This window comes from Somniosus microcephalus, chromosome 15, assembly GCF_052327205.1.
Source record: "Somniosus microcephalus isolate GS21.2 chromosome 15, FLI_Smic_1.0, whole genome shotgun sequence".
In the NCBI taxonomy this organism is placed as follows: Eukaryota; Metazoa; Chordata; class Chondrichthyes; order Squaliformes; family Somniosidae; genus Somniosus; species Somniosus microcephalus.
This window is the reverse complement of record NC_141001.1, coordinates 98210928-98227001: the sequence shown is the minus strand read 5'-3', so window position 1 is coordinate 98227001 and position 16074 is coordinate 98210928. Positions and strand designations below refer to the sequence as shown.

At 42.0% G+C, this 16074-nt stretch overlaps 1 protein-coding gene across 1 annotated transcript in view; it reads left to right on the top strand.

The window, feature by feature from the left end:
* The window catches only part of LOC147107099 (protein kinase C-binding protein NELL1-like), a 974256-nt gene extending 968989 nt beyond the window's left edge, over window positions 1–5267 (top strand). The window contains exon 19 of the mRNA XM_086008154.1: window positions 3415–5267. Within this exon, the coding sequence (XP_085864280.1) occupies window positions 3415–3465 (51 nt within the window). The 3' untranslated portion in view covers window positions 3466–5267. The remainder of the gene's footprint in view (window positions 1–3414) is intronic.
* Window positions 5268–16074: the final 10807 nt, after the last annotated feature.

Below are 16074 nucleotides of genomic sequence, written 5' to 3'. Positions count from 1 at the left end.
TACCTTGAAGAAGGAACTATATTCTGCAGCCCCTGTATACTGCAGTACCAGTAGTGACCACTCCTGTGTATAAGCCTGTGTAGTAACATTGTATAGTAGTTCCAGTTTTGTCTCCATTCAGTAAACACCTGTTATAACCAACTTCTGCAGTCCGTGTCTCAATTACACACGGACATTACACCTACTTGCCTGATTTCCGCCCGTTGGGTAGAGTTAAAACTGGCCCTTCAATTTAGGGTATATGTTTCGATGTGCTGCTCCTGGTGCTTACCAGCAGTGCATGTTGCAAAAACTGCACACTTCCAGTCCGCAGCGTTGCCTCGATTGAAATAAATAAAATGCATCATTTTACGACTTATGCTCCCGGTGAGCACCGGGAGCGGCATGGTAGAATTTTTAATCTCATATTATAAATTTATGATGAATTACAGCACTTTATGTGCTGTGGGTCCACAGCCACAGGGACTAGGTTGAAACTGATCAAACTCATTCCATGTAGGACAGCTTTAACCAACAGAGAGAGGAAGCTTTCTTCCTGTCAGTCTTGAGCTGCCTTCAAACCAAGGTCCCAGAAGTGAAAGGGGAAGCGCACACATCCACTAAAATCACTCAATCCTCAATTCTGGATTTCTGAACACAAATGGATAAAAGGAGCGCAGGTTTATATTCTTAAATATGCTTCAGTGACTCTAAATCACATATATAGTGATTAGATTCGATTAAGACATTCTCGTATATAATTACTAATGAAATATTCATACTCATTTTGAAGTGCCACTTTTAATCTATTATAAGGTTTTCATTGTTTTAACTGGTTTTCCTCTTTCTCTGAGTTGATTGTCACCAGATTTTACTGAATTTAGGGAGAGCACATTGTTTATTCTGTAAGAGTATATACCTCACATATTGACATGGGTATCATGCATTTGAAATCATGATTCTAGTTTGAAACGTGACTCATTTTTAACTGAATTTCTTGTAACCAACAAATTTCAACGTGTGATCTTTGCAATATTCAAAAATGTATGCACTGGGCTTGTAAATGTGAAAAACTGGTACAAATTTGAAGATCAGAATTAATTACTAACAACCCTGATGTAATCAGCTCCAATTCATTTTCTGAATTTTACAACTGTTTCTGTGATGATTTTGACCTGCAGTGATTTATAGCTAATGACTATGAAAAAGTAGGCAACCAATTCACAGAATCACAGAAACCCCACAGTGCAGATAGAGGCCATTTCGGCCCATCGAGCCTAGTTCCTGCTCCTTTTGCATACGCTATTTACATCTGTGTCACCATTAGAACATATTTCCAGCCACAGCTGGTGGCAGATCCCAAGTCTTGTTACAGTTTCTGGAGCAACTGCAGGCATATTTCTTTAAAGAAAATGTGTTTTGGTAGACACATCCATAACTTCCATATACATCATGGTAAAATACATCCATCCCAACTTGGAAGACATGCAAAATATACCTGTCCTACATTAGAAATGTCATTACATAGTATTAACAGCACAGAAACAAGCCATTCGGCCCAACAGGTCTATGCTGGTGTTTATGCTCCACACGAGCCTCCTCCCATCCCTTTTTATCTCACCCCATCAACATAACCTTCTATTCCTTTCTCCCTCATGCACTTATCTAGCTTCCCCTTAAATGCATCTGTGCTATTCGCCTCAACTACTCCTTGTTGCATTGAATTCTACATTCCAACCACTCTACGAGTAAAGATGTTCCTCCTGAATTCCTTATTGGATTTATTAGTGACTATCTAATATTTATGACCTCTTTGTTCTGGAATCGCCCACAAGCGGAAACATCTTCTCCACATCTAACCTGTTGAACCCCTTCATAATTTCAAAGACTTCTATCCGCTCACCTTTCAGCCTTCCCTTTTTCCAGAGAAGAGAGCCTCAGCCTGTTGAGTCTTTCCTGTTAGTTACGACCTCTCCGTTCTGGATTCACCCTTGTAAATCTTTTATGCACCTTCTCTGGTGCCGCTATGTCCATTGTATAATGGTTTAATTGGTACAAAACATGGTAAAATTAGCCATGTAATGTGCAATGCGTGCAATCTAACGGTGATATATGTGATTAAAAAATTAACTTTGTAACTTCTAGTACCTAGTGATATAGGTTCTGTACTTTTTCTGCGGATTTAATTTTTAACCGAGAACTTCATTAGATTTAATAAATGCCTTTGCCTTTTTCTAATTTTTAATTTAGATATTTAAATGGAAAGGTCAGAATTATCCAGAAATGTAATATTGCCGCCATGCTCCGTAAAATATTGATATTGGTGATATTTGTCTTATTCTGCGGCAACCTTTTCTCAACTAATAATGAAGTCTAGCCATAGGTGCATAACATTGAGTCACAGACAATAGGTCCATGTTAATTAGCACTTACTATCCTCCAAAGTAAATTCATCAGACCAGTTATTGCATAAATAAATATGAATATTTATTATTCATCCAATATATCTGTTGAATTAAGATGGGGGAAAGATCCTACTGTGACGGAATAGTTGAAAGATATTACAATAACGGCCTTTTTAAAAAATAATGTTAGCAATACTAAGCAGGCTTTAGCAAGAACTGAATCTGTCAGCACTAAATTAAGAAAGCTTATCTCCTGCCCTCTAACTTATCTTGTCAGCCAGCTACTTTACGCTGAGCTCAAGTGTGGATCTGAATTTCGAACGACAAAACACAATTTAATGTCTGGAATTAATTGCTATGGGTTGTTAATCTGCGGGGGTAAAAAAATCTGTGTGCACATTTGAGAGACCTGGCTTTTGCTTACCAGCACCTAGGTTCCCTGGCGTTACTTAAGGTGGTGTGTGCCTTCCATATTGGGCACAAAGGGAACACTGGAGGTGAAATTGGTCTTGGGCGGTAGCGCAAAAACAGGCAATAGCGAGTCAGCAGCCCATTTTATACCCCAACCGGTTTTCTGTTTCTTTATGAAAAAGTAAGTCGGACAGCGTGTAAGTTAGGCTGGCAATTCGCTATCACCCAAGACCAATTTCAACTTCAATGTGTGGATTTCTCAGTAGGTTTGGAGACTCTTAAACATAGTGATGGGTTTCTGTGCATACCAAATCCAAATACACAGCTCACAAAAAAACGACTGATCTCATTACATGCTGTGTACATCTTCTCAGTTTGTTTCATTATGTAATTCCTTGCAGAGTACATTATTGATGTTTATAATCTGCACATTTTATTCCGTAAAACATTTTGAATACATTTCTCTACTGCACGAGGAAATGGAGGGCGTTGTTTTTGTGCGGGGGGGGCGGCGGCGGTGGGGCGGTGGTGGGGTGGGTGGATGGGTAAAGATTATTTTTTCAACTACAATGTGGAAGATTTTGAGGAACATGAACCTTCCTTTTCTCTTCTGGTCTAGAATGGGAATATTTGCTGCTCGGTCGATGTGGAATGCCTCTACAACAACTGAAGCTCTTTCTATGGACTGGTCTACTTCCTGTACGGACAGTGCAGGTAATCGCTAAAACACACTGCAAAAAGGCCCTCACATTGTCGAACCAAAAGCTACCAAATGGAGCAAGATTTCCACGAGTTTGTGTGCCGTTGAACTACCCTGCACTTTTGTGACTGTCCAGTTCAAAATGTTTCACTTTCAACTGAAGGTTGGGAGCTTCCATTACCATGCTGTTAGAAAACAACACTTCTATATTTTTTACAGCATTTTGGTAGCTGTAAGTGGGAAAACTGGATTGTTTTATCTGACCTTACAGTTAAATATCTGTCCGAATTTGTTGTCCTGTTTTTATGTAAATCAATTATCTGTAATATTGTGTATTAACCCTTTGAGTACTGAACGTCCCTTGCCGCTTTTAAAATTCACACATTTCTCTGTCAAACAACTCAACATATTCACCTTCCATTCAACTCCGCTGCTGAACATCATGAAGAAAAACGTTACGCAAAGATACGAAACTACAGAACATGTATTTTAATTGCATTTTTTTTTGAAGTGTCACAATTTTACATTTTAAATTTTGGTTGCAAAAATACAATGGCAGATGCTCGCTAGGTTTTTTGAATTCTGCTGTTCTTTACAGATAGAATAGCCTTCAGCTTCAGTACCAAAATGAAAGATGCACATTCTCCTCTTAATGCAACTGAAAGGTAGAATGAAGCTAAAATGGTGGTGCAGTCTCTTTCTCTGGCGATTTTGTGATCAAGGCGAATACACGTCTAAAGAGGCAGAAGTTGCTTTTGTTGTATTCAGCGAAAACACTGAATCAGAATTAAACAGCTGATTACAGACTTGTGCATAAGCTGTTAGATTTTTCAGAAGTAATGTTGGTTTGTTGAAATTGTACGTGCTGTACCTTTTTCTGTCGATGCATTCATATTTCTAATTTTGGATATTCGCAAGATCTAACAGCTGCAGGTTCTCAAGCTGTCACAGATGCACGGTAGAATATTACTGCTTGATTTAGTTTATATGTTTAATTAATAGATTTGTTGGTCCAGTTGAAAAATAGTAAAAAAATCCTAAAGGCAATGAATATCTAACATACGGCAGGAATTTCCACGGGGGTCTCTAGTGGGGTATGGGAAGAAACCACCCCCCCCCTCGAGAAATGGCATAAACAGCTAAAAACAGGTATTTCCGCCGACGCTGCAGTGGGAGAACCTCGCGGAAATTCAGGGCCACAGTATTCTTTCATTGCAGCAGTCTGCATCTGAATCCGAAGCAGAAATTACTTATTTGCTGGGCATTAAGGAATAAATAATTTCAGTTCAGGAGTCTTAATCCAATTTCCAACAATTATGAAGCAACAACAGTAAATAAAAATAATACTAATATTAACACTAATTGCCTTCTGAGTTACAACTGCTATAATTAAAATAAAAGAACCAACTGCTTTAAAATTATTTGACAAACGTACAGGTTCAGTGGCAGTGCGCTGACCTCAGAGTCAGAAGGTCATGGGTTCTAAACCACACTCTAGAGACTTGAGCACATAATCCAGGCTGACACTTTAGTGCAGTACAGAGGGAGTGCTGCACGGTTGGAGGTGCCGTCTTTCGGATGAGACGTTAAACCGAGGACCCATCTGCCCTCTCAGAAGGACATAAAAGATTGCATGGCGCTATTCGACGAAGAGCAGGGGAGTTCTCCCCAGTGCTAGCCCAATATTTAACCCTCAATCAGCAACGTAAACAGATGACCTGGACCTTGCTGTGTGAAGATTGGCTGCCACCTCTCCCCATATTATAACAATGACTGTACTCCAAAAGTGCCTCATTGGCTGTTAAGTGTTTCAGGAAGTCCTGAGGTCAGGAAAGGCGCTCTATAAATACAAGTTCTTTCTTTCTGCTTCGGTTTTCTAATAAATTAAGCCAATACTGAAAGAAGCTGCACACAATGCGGTCTCCTCTACATTGGGGAGACCAAACGCAGATTGGGTGACCGCTTTGCGGAACACCTCCGTTCAGTCCGTAAGGGTGACCCCGAGATTCCGGTCACCTGTCATTTTAATTCACCGCCCCATTCCCACTCGGACCTCACCGTCCTTGGCCTCTTGCATTGTTCCATGGAAGCTCAACGTAAACTCGAGGAACAGCACCTCATCTTCCGAATAGGCACTTTATAGCCTTCCGGACTCAATATCGAGTTCAACAATTTCAGATCATAACCTCAGCCCCTATTACATTTTCACATTTTTTTTATCCACACCTTTGTTTTGGTTCCCCCCCCCCCCCCCCCACCTTTCCTTTTTTTTTCTGTCTCCCACATGGCAGCTGTCTCCCATTCTGCCAGCGCATTTCACACCTAATCTAGAGCTGTCTTTTGTCTCCACTAGTCCTATCACCATCTCGTCTCGTTTTGAGCACCTCTTAATGTCCCTTCTCTTTTGTTCTCTCCCAGCCCGGCCTCTCAATCTATTTAATTCCCTGTGCCTCTTTAGTCTTGATTAAGGGTTTTGACCCGAAACGTTGTCTCTAATTTCTCTCCACGGATGTTGCCTGGCCTGCTGAGTTTTTCCAGCATTTTCTGTTGTTATTTCTGAAAGAAACTTATGTAGAATTGGGTGAAACAGACATAATCACGTGACTCTCCAAATACTTTTTCATTGCTAGTTATACCACTACTGCTGTGTTGATACAAAGTGGTTTCAGATGCAAAACCAGCTTTAGGAAGGATGTAAGGCCTTAGCGAGGATGCAGAGGAGATTTACTAGAATGGTACCAGGGATGAAAGACTTAGGTCACGTGGAGAGACTGGAGAAACTGGGGCTGATCTGCTTAGAGCAAAAAAGGTTAAGGGGAGATTTGATGGAGGTGTTCAAAATCTTGAAGGGTTTTGATAGAGTAAATAAGAAGAAACTGTTTCCAGTGGTAGAAGGGTCAGTAACCAGAGGACACAGATTTAAGGTGATTGGCAAAAGAACCAGAGATGAGATGAGGTAAAACTTTTATGCATTGAGTTATGATATGGAATGCACTACCTAAAAGGGAGGTGGAAGCAGATTCAACAGTAATATTCAAAAGAGAATTGGATAAATACTTGGAAAATAAAATTTGCTGTGCTATAGGGCAGGAGGAGGAGATCACTCTTTCAAAGAGCTGGCACAGGCACGATGGGCTAAATGGCCTCCTTCTGTGCTGTATCATTCTATGGTTCAACTTGGGAGACCATATGCCTCCCCACTCATATTAAAGCAAGTGATGTGAGATCAGTTCCAGAAGATAGCCTTGCTCCTCATGGTCTTTGCACTGGCTGCGACCTGGTGGGAAGCGAAGGTTTTTTTAAACATTCCCAGGCAATTTGTTGAGCCCTGGGAACTTTGTAAACTAAATTTTTGATGTTAATAGTGAGCTACTGACTCCCATCAGCTCTCTCGCCATTGAAATTTAACTGGCATTTAGATGCTGTAGAGCTGATTGCGATGCAAGAGGTGACAGTATAACTTGGGTCTGCTGACTGCCCATTACCACCTAGATATTACTGACCCCTACATGTTACTTAACATAAATACATATTGTTCCAACTAGTGATATCTACACTCTGCTTTAAAATTTCTTCATCAGAAATGAACTATTTTTCTCTTTTTTTTACTGCCACTTCGGTTCTTGTGAGCCTTTGTTTTAATTTTATTATTGGTCTCCCCCCACCCCCACCCCCCAGCATCATCACCGGTGGCGATGAGTTTCCCAAAGGGAATTCTCTGATCTGCCGAGCAGTAGAACAACCAGAGGGATGCTGCGCAAGACATGCTTTGTATCCACCTATTAGGTCTCCATGTCTGCAGATGATTAGTGCATGCAGTGGCTCCAACATTCAGAGTAGGTCACGACAAAAGGTCCGATGGCACAGATACATAGGAAGGCCTGACCAAGCATGGTTCTTCATATGGCTCTTTTAGAAGCGCACCACTCACAGCCTGTTACACATTACATGCCGCTGCATAAAAGACAACGTGTCAAAGTGATTATCAGCCAGCAAAGATTGGCCGCACCTGACAAGACTCCATCAAACATATTTCTCAGCATTGTCACGCCTACCTGCCAAAGACTGCTGGCCTAGACGCTGTGAAAATAGTTCCCTGCAGAGAAGCCAGCAGCAGAGCTATGCCAAAAGCTAAAAAGATATCTGTTGCTAACATGCACCACAGAGCTGGCACAGTACAGGTTAGCTGTGTAGCCTCAAGTATGACTCCAGTCCAACCAGGCTGCTGTAATAATGGCATATGTTCATTGGCTGTAAAGCACTTTGGGACGTACTGAGGCTGTGGAAGGCGCTACATAAATATAAGTCTTTTTTCTTTCTTTCATTGGCACTCCATCCACCACCTTAAACATTCACTCCCTCCACCACCGGCGTGCCGTGGCTGCAGTGTGTACCATCTACAAGATACACTGCAGCAACTTGCCAAGGCTTCTTCGGCAGCACCTCACAACCTCTTCCACCTAGAAGGACAAGGGCAGCAGGTGCATGGGAACACCACCACCTCCAAGTTCCCCTCCAAGTCACACACCCTCCCGACTTAGAGGTATATTGCTGTTCCTTCATCGTCGCTGGGTCAAAATCCTGGAACTCCCTCCCTAACAGCACTGTGGTAGTACCTTCACCACATGGACTGCAGCAGTTCAAGAAGGTGGCTCACCACCACCTTCTCAAGGGCAATTAGGGATGGGCAATAAATGCTGGCCTTGCCAGCGACGCCCACATCCCATAAACAAATAACAAAAAATCTTTGATTCTGTCATTCTTTCAATTTTTTTTTTCTTTCTTTCTTTCCTTCTTTCTTTCTTTATCTTGCTGTGGAGTTGCACAGAAAGCAACCCTCCTTGAAACCACCTCATACAGCACCACCTCCAGTTCAGCAGCCATTAAACAGGAGGTCGGGCTGCTAGATCACGTGACTGCAGACTCATGCCTGCATCTTGGATTTCCTTTCACTTTATTTTTACCTAGCACTTCATAATCTTATGAACTTTGGAATTGCTGGACGAATAAAGACCACGGTCCATCTAGTTTGCCTTCTACCATCCTGGTAGTCGCCTGCTACAATGCAACCTTTTGCCTTTTTAGCCATGGCAAAGGCTACTAATGGGTTCAGTGGCTTTTTGAACATTACAAGCTTTCAGAATTTTTGGTGCCATATCACGGCACCTCCCTTTAATTGTTTCCATCACTTTAAAAATGTCACTTACATATAATTTTCCATTCCCAGCACCGTTGTGCTTGCTACACCCGCCGAAATTTGCACTTGGATCTGTGAATAATTATGCAAATAAGCTGACCATGAAATTTGAGCGCTATTGGCATGTTACCATTCTGCACATGCTTAGCACTGGTTCTTAACCATTTAGAACTGATGTAAACCAGCAGATGAGGATTGTCTCTGTATGGCCTGACAATACGTTGGCCCAGAAATGTCCTCAGAGCTGCCCCTGCTCCATCGGCGTAATGTTGCCAGAAATGCGGCGGAAACCCAGCTCGGTGTTTCCGCTGACGTTACAGCAGCCAAGCAGGAGCAGCACCTCTGGGAAAATTCTGGGCCATTATATTACTAGTGGAAGCTAACGGGATACAAAATGGCTGCTCGATTGTACGGAAAATGCAACCTGTGTTTTACGATCCCATGTTCAGGCCTGGCAGTGCATAGGCCCAGTAACACCTTTCACCACATGAAGTATTGCTACTGATGTTGGTGTCTCCAGCTATAAAACAAATATATTGGCCCTGAAATTGCGGTCGGAGGCGTAGCTCCGAAGTACGCCTCCGACCCACGAAACATTTCTGCACCTACCTGCTGTCGTCCAGGCTGCGGAGAGATCCCTTCTCGGGCCTCCAGGCGTGAGGCAGCGGAAAGGCCCCACCACTCCCGGGGGCGCAGGCGGTCCGGAAGCGTCCCTGGGATCACGTGGACCCGGTCCTCCAATCACAAACGAGGACTCCATTGCAGTTATTTAGGAGCAGAATCCCCAAATGACATGCAATGGAATCCCCAAATAATTAAACAATTTAGACAATTCTAATAAATATAAATGCTCTGAATTTCAATTTTATTCATATCTCCTTTCATTACACTAAATACAATTTAAAAACATTTGAAAAATAATTTTAAACATTTTAATCTGGGCCAATATTTGCATAAACTAATTTTAAGTGTTTGTGCATCATTTTTTAATTTTAAATGTTTAAGATTTATAATAACCCTTACACTGATGAAAGCTGACCCTGTGCCTGCTTTTACCAGCCATCAGAGTTTTGTGGGCAATTGCTGGGCAGCTATTGGGCATATGGCCCAACTCTGCGTCAGCGATACTGATTTTACTTTCTACTCGTATGATCTGTCAAGGCGAACCTTGACGGATCGCAAGTTCCGGGTTTTCGTGCAAACGCATGCGGAAACCCAGAAGGTCTGGGACCATTCAGAAGGATTACGACGGCGTACGCTGAGTGTATGCCATGGAAGACACTGTATTTTCAGGGTCATAATTGCACCTCCATAAATGTGCTACATTTTTTAAATGCTGTGATCTACTCTTTCAGGGCCTGAACTAGATGTGGTGGGAAGGTAATAAGAACTCTCTGAACTCCAGCGCATTTATTGGCCAACAACAGATTTGATTTGACTTGCTTTACATTTTCTTTTAACGGAACAGGTTTTTTTTCTCCAAATGTTATGATTTAATGACGACACAGTTCATTAGGAGGCCAGCATATAAACATTGAAGAATTTCCCCTGGTGCTCTGTTAATGCCTGCAGCTTTGGCATTTATCCGGTGTGTGCTTAGTTGTTTTCTGCAGACTTACTTGGATAATTAACACAAACTGATCAACAAAGAACTACAGCAGAGCTCTGTACAGTATATTTTTGACATAACCCGGGTCAACTACCTGCACTTCAAATTTAAATGAAATGAAATGCTGCAGAAAATTGCTTTGGGCTGATCATTGCGAAGACGGAACAAGCAATGGTATCGTGGGATAGCCCACTGCCATCTCTGTTCAAGTCCCACTCCAGAGACTTGAGCACAAAAATCTAGGCTGACACCCCAGTGCAGTGCTGAGGGAGTGCTGCACTCGGTGCCGTCTTTCAGATGAGACGTTAAACTGAGGCCCCATCTGCTCCCTCAGGTGCACGTTAAGATCCCATGGCACTATTTCGAAGAAGAGCAGGGGAGTTATCCCCAGTGTCCAGGCCAATATTTATCACCCAATCAACATCACTAAAACAGATTATCAGGTCATTATCATATTGTTGTTTGTGGGAGCTTGCTGTGCACAAATTGGCTGCCGCATTTCCTACATTACAGCAGTGACTGCACTTCAAAAGAAAAGTACTTAATTGGCTGTAAAGCGTGTTGGGACGTCCGGTGGTCGTGAAAGACGCTCTATAAATGTAAGTCTTTCTTTGTTTCTCTGGGGCCTAAATCTAACTCAGACTCATGGGATGGAAGTTCCTCACTGCTGGCTATAAGGGTCTTAAATGAGTTTTGGTAGTTTTCTGACAGCCCTTAGTGCACTTAGGTCCACATTACAAAATTGTCAGTAATTCAGCACTGATTGGTGATCTCACTCTAAGACAGGGCATTTAGGAAAGAGAAAGCATGTAGATGCTAACATCTGCTCTTTGCAAAAGTGCCATTTCAGTCAATGTGATTATACACAGCTATGCCCATGACAATGAAAGGAAGATGTGATTTTGAAGCTTGAAATGAAAGCTTTATGACAACTTTTGACATTCGTAATACAGCTTCAAAGAAAATATGTGACGACAACATGAAAGCAATAGCTCAGCATAAAATGGACCACACTCTGTTAAATTAGAGGCCCTGATTGATTGGCTGTATTGCCTAAAACATGTGAAGCATTTTAATTTTAGTTTTACTGCCATATTTTTTATCTCACTTTTATTAACGGCAATTGAATGGAATTCTTTGCAAAATATTTTTGTTTCAATTGTTCTCGAGATGGAAACCACACATTTATTGCCCATCCCTCGATGCCCTGGGAACTTGAACTGCTGCAGTTCTTGTGCTAATGCGTTCCCACAATGGTGTTAGACGCGGTTTGGCCCCGCAATTGTGAAAGAATAATAAATATGAATGCTAGGTTTCTTTGCTTTGGCTCAAACTTGTTTCTGTCTATAAAAGAACAGGCTTTGGGCCTGAGATGTTACCCGCACAGTTGAGGAAAGTTGAGAAGTCCTTAACCAAATTGATCATGATATTCAATCAGCAATCAGCTTGTGCTCGTGTCTTCTGGTAAATTTCCAATTTTCATGTGTCTTTTTATTTTCAACATGTGCTCAACAACTGGCTTAACAAGCCTGAGTGCAGTGATCCTTGAGGCCTCACCCCACATTAACGAGAGAATAACACAACAGCCTGAAATGCAGCAACATGTTCCAGCAACTGCGAAAATTAAGCTCAAGGGTGTTTGTAAATCTCATCTGAACCCTCAGATGTGTTACATCCAGACGATACACTGCAGCGTGTGTTCTTTATAATAAATACAGTTGTGGTTCACGGGGGTCATCTTTTAACTGCTTTTGATTGTCTTTTTTGCCAGCAGTGAGTGCTGAGTGGCAACCTCAGCTGATTTGAACTGGTGATATTGCACCACATGACTTGAAAGACAGTGTATGTGTCTTGTTTCTCTATATGTTGCATGCCTTTGTGTCGGCAACGGTAGCATAGTGGTCATGTCACAGGTTAGTAATCCAGTAGGCCTGGGCTAATGGTCTGGAGATGTGAGTTCAAAATCCCACCATGGGATTAAATCTGGAATTAAAAAGCTGATATCACTAATGGTGACCATGTAACTACTAGGTTGTCGTAAAAACCCATCTGGTTCACTAACACCCTTTAGGGAAGGAAATCTGCCTTCCTTACCTGGTTTGCCCTATATTTGAGTCCAGACTCTGAACTGCCTAGCAAGCGACTCACTTATACCAATTAAAGGGCAGTTAGGGATGGGCAATAAATGCTGGCCTTGCCCACATTGTGTGAATGAATATTTTAATAACATCCAAAGAGATTATTAATGATCAGTTATTTTCCCATCAATCAGCCAGGTAGGAATTCTGACCTTGGGGTTCATCTAACCCGTTTTGCTGGTTTCTTGTGTTCAAGATCCCGTTTGAACTCGTACAAGATCCATAGGAAATGCACAGTGACAAACATATTCCAAGAGTGCGGAAGACCTTAAGAACATAAGTAATAGAAGCAGGAGTAGGCCATTCGGCCCCTCGAGCCTGCTCCGCCATTCAATAAGATCACGGCTGATCTTCGACCTCAACTCCACTTTCCTGCACTATCCCCATATCCCTTGATTCCCTTAATCTCCAAAAATCAATCGATCTCTGTCTTAAATATACTCAACAACTGAGCATCCACAACCCTCTGGGGTAGGGAATTCCAAAGATTGAGTGAAGAAATTTCTCCTCATCTCAATCCTAAATGGTCGACCGCTTATTCTGAGACTGTGACCCCCTGGTTCTAGACTCCCCAGCCAGGGGAAATATCCTCCCTGCATCTACCCTGTCAAGCCCTGTAAGAGTTTTGTATGTTTCAATGAGATCACCTCTCATCTAAACTCTAGAGAATATAGGCCTAGTCTACTCAATCTTATAACTGAATGGAAGAATTCACAAAGGTGCTGAAATTTCTGAGTTTGCTGATTTAGAAAAAGATGTCAGTAAATATGGTGGAATGTAAGCAGCAAGTACTAATGGATATTTGTTGCAGCATTCTGCAACTGCTCAGTCAGATTGAGAAGTGAGGTATTTTATTCTAGCCCAGACCAGATGTTAGCTCACACATTTTCAAGTGTCACCACAAAAGTGAAGTAAATGGCGCAAAGCAGTACTTTGCTAAAGAACTGGAAAGGGCTGTGTGTAGCCTTGGGTAGGTTAATTATAGTGGAAGGGAGTGTGACTGGGAGTGCAGAGGATGGAGGAGATGCATGATTCACTGTGGGTATTACCCCAGACAACAGGTGTATTGTAATAAAATCAGCTGCCTTCTTAGATTCGCCTGCCATTATCCCACTTAGGCCATGAAGACCTGCAGAGATTGTCAACCATCCACAATGTACTAACAGTGGAGTACATATCACCTTTCCCTTTGGTGTATTGTAAACTCACCCTGTTCTGGTTGTACTACTAGGTATGTCCCCTAGTTGAAGGTTTAGCAGTAGCGGGTGGCTGTATAGCCAACTATATATCCAACTGCAGGGGATATAGAAAGTTTACTCCCTCTGGTTTCCTTTGCTAGAGTAGCTGTAGACTACTTTTAGAGGCAGTGCCGCTGTCACTTGTGCACGGATATCTGATGCCACAGAGCTACTACTGACATAGGTGCCAACCATCTGCTCCAAAGATGCCAAGCTGGAAGGGATTTGCTCAGTATGCCCACTGTTGTGTCTGGATGTAGAATGGTGGACATCAATGAGGTGGTGACCCTCCCTGCCTTTAACTGTTCTTCAAGCGAGTTGACGCTAACTTGAACGTTGGACTCCAAAGCCCCAGTAATAACAGTGAGAGCATTCACGAGGGATGCTCCTACAGTGCCAGTGGCCTGCGTATCTGAGAGCTCCAACGGAGATACCATTGTCTTTGCCATGTGCTCAACACTAGGCCGCAGTGCAGCTGAACACTGCTCTGCAGCATTATTCTAGAGAGAAAGCTGGCAATGCGTGTCCGGGTTTAGGACTCCCCCACAATCCCCAGACCACCTTTCACTGTTGTGCTCATAGACAAATGCCTCACCCCTTCCCCATACAGTTCTGCTGCTGTACCAGCTCCGGTTCAAAGAAGAGCCACTAAAATCAACACCCCCAAATAACTCAGTAAGAGCATTCTGAACGTTGGATCGTGGTCCTGCACCCGATTCTCACTCATCACCCAGCACCATTCCCACCCCGACCATTACTCAGTGCATCACCCTGTGATTCCTCCTGAACATCTCGGCTGGTGATGGTTGGTTCTTTGGTGATTGTACTGTTTGGATTCAGCTGGAGGTGACCATTGACCTCCTTTATTCTATAAAGGGATGAAATACTACACTGCAAGCACATTTATATGGGTAGTGCGTTGTCATTAGTTGCTCTGTTGTGTACTTGGGCAGAATCATTTTGTATGGAGAGATTGATGTAATGTTACATCCAAATCTTAGAATATCTGAATCATGTGGTGCATATACTCCAATCTCCACAGAAACCCCCTGTACGTTCGAACCTCTTCTCAAAAATTTGCAGTTTGAAAGTTCAAACGGCAATATCAGTCTGTAGTCTGGCCATCGATCACCTGTACTCTCCTGTACCCTCCTTTTTATCTGTATGTTTTGCTTTTAAACATGAGATCATTGTAGACTGATAGATAATGATTTGGCCAATAAAAACTACTTCCCGCAGAACACTTCTTCTCCCTTCATACCATGTACCATACAATTTGCATAACCCTGTCCATTTCACATTCACTTCCTTTTTTTTTTACACAACAATAACTACTTGCATTTATATAGCGCCTTTAACGTAGTAAAACATCCCAAAGCGCTTTGCAGGAGCATTAGCAAGCAAAATTTGAAAGCGAGCCACATAAGGGGATAATAGGACAAGCGACCAAAAGCTTGGTCATTTGAGGTAGGTTTTAAGGAGCGTCTTAAAGGAGGGTGGAGAGGTTGAGGCAGGGAATTCCAGAGCTTAGAGCTTAGGCAGCTGGATACATACAGAATACACTTTTTTAGTATTTATTTTTTACAACTACCACTTCACATCATGCGCATTCACGTTCTGTGCTGTTTCTTTTTAGTTATACTCAAGCCTAACTCAGTCCTGCTCAGGTCCGTCACAGAATTCACCATCACCGTCATGTTTTCCCACATTTGCTGCCTCCTCTGCATATTATGGCTCACCAGAAATGTGCCAGTGATGATCCATAATAGAGTTCACCAAGACTTGCTGGGTCTATTTGGTAAAATGTAATTTTCTTTTCTGATGCTGGCTTTCAGCTACTGTTCCACTACAATTGCTCACTTCACAGCTGAATTGATGATCTGTCTGACTTCAATCATAGCTTGTTAGATCTTGAGAAGTGATAAAGGATTGTTATTGCAGGCAAGTCATGATTTCCTTTTTTGTTGTTGCAAGTATTAATTTGTGTTCAGGAAGTGTGTGTTTCAAAAAACCCTACCCCTATGATTTCACTATCAATTAATTTATCTCGCTAATCCACTCTGTTTTCTTAAACTAGGAAATTTGGCTCCAAAATGAGGTGTTAAATATCTTCCTCGTGACTTTGGAATGAAAAATGGTCATTCAGCATTTCCCGCTGTCTCTTTTTATACCAAAAGTAAAATTGAAAACAGTTGAGTTGTTTTATTGCACAATGTGGTTCCAATTAATATGACATTGTAAAGAAAAGTTATTTTTGCTGCAGTCTAAATTATGGGATATAGAGGAAAAATCGCCTTATTGAGAGGAAAGAAAAAGCATCCAATTTAACTTGCTCCATGGTCTGTAGTCTCTTGACGGATAATTTTGTGAACAATAAAACAGAAATAGGTATTTGTT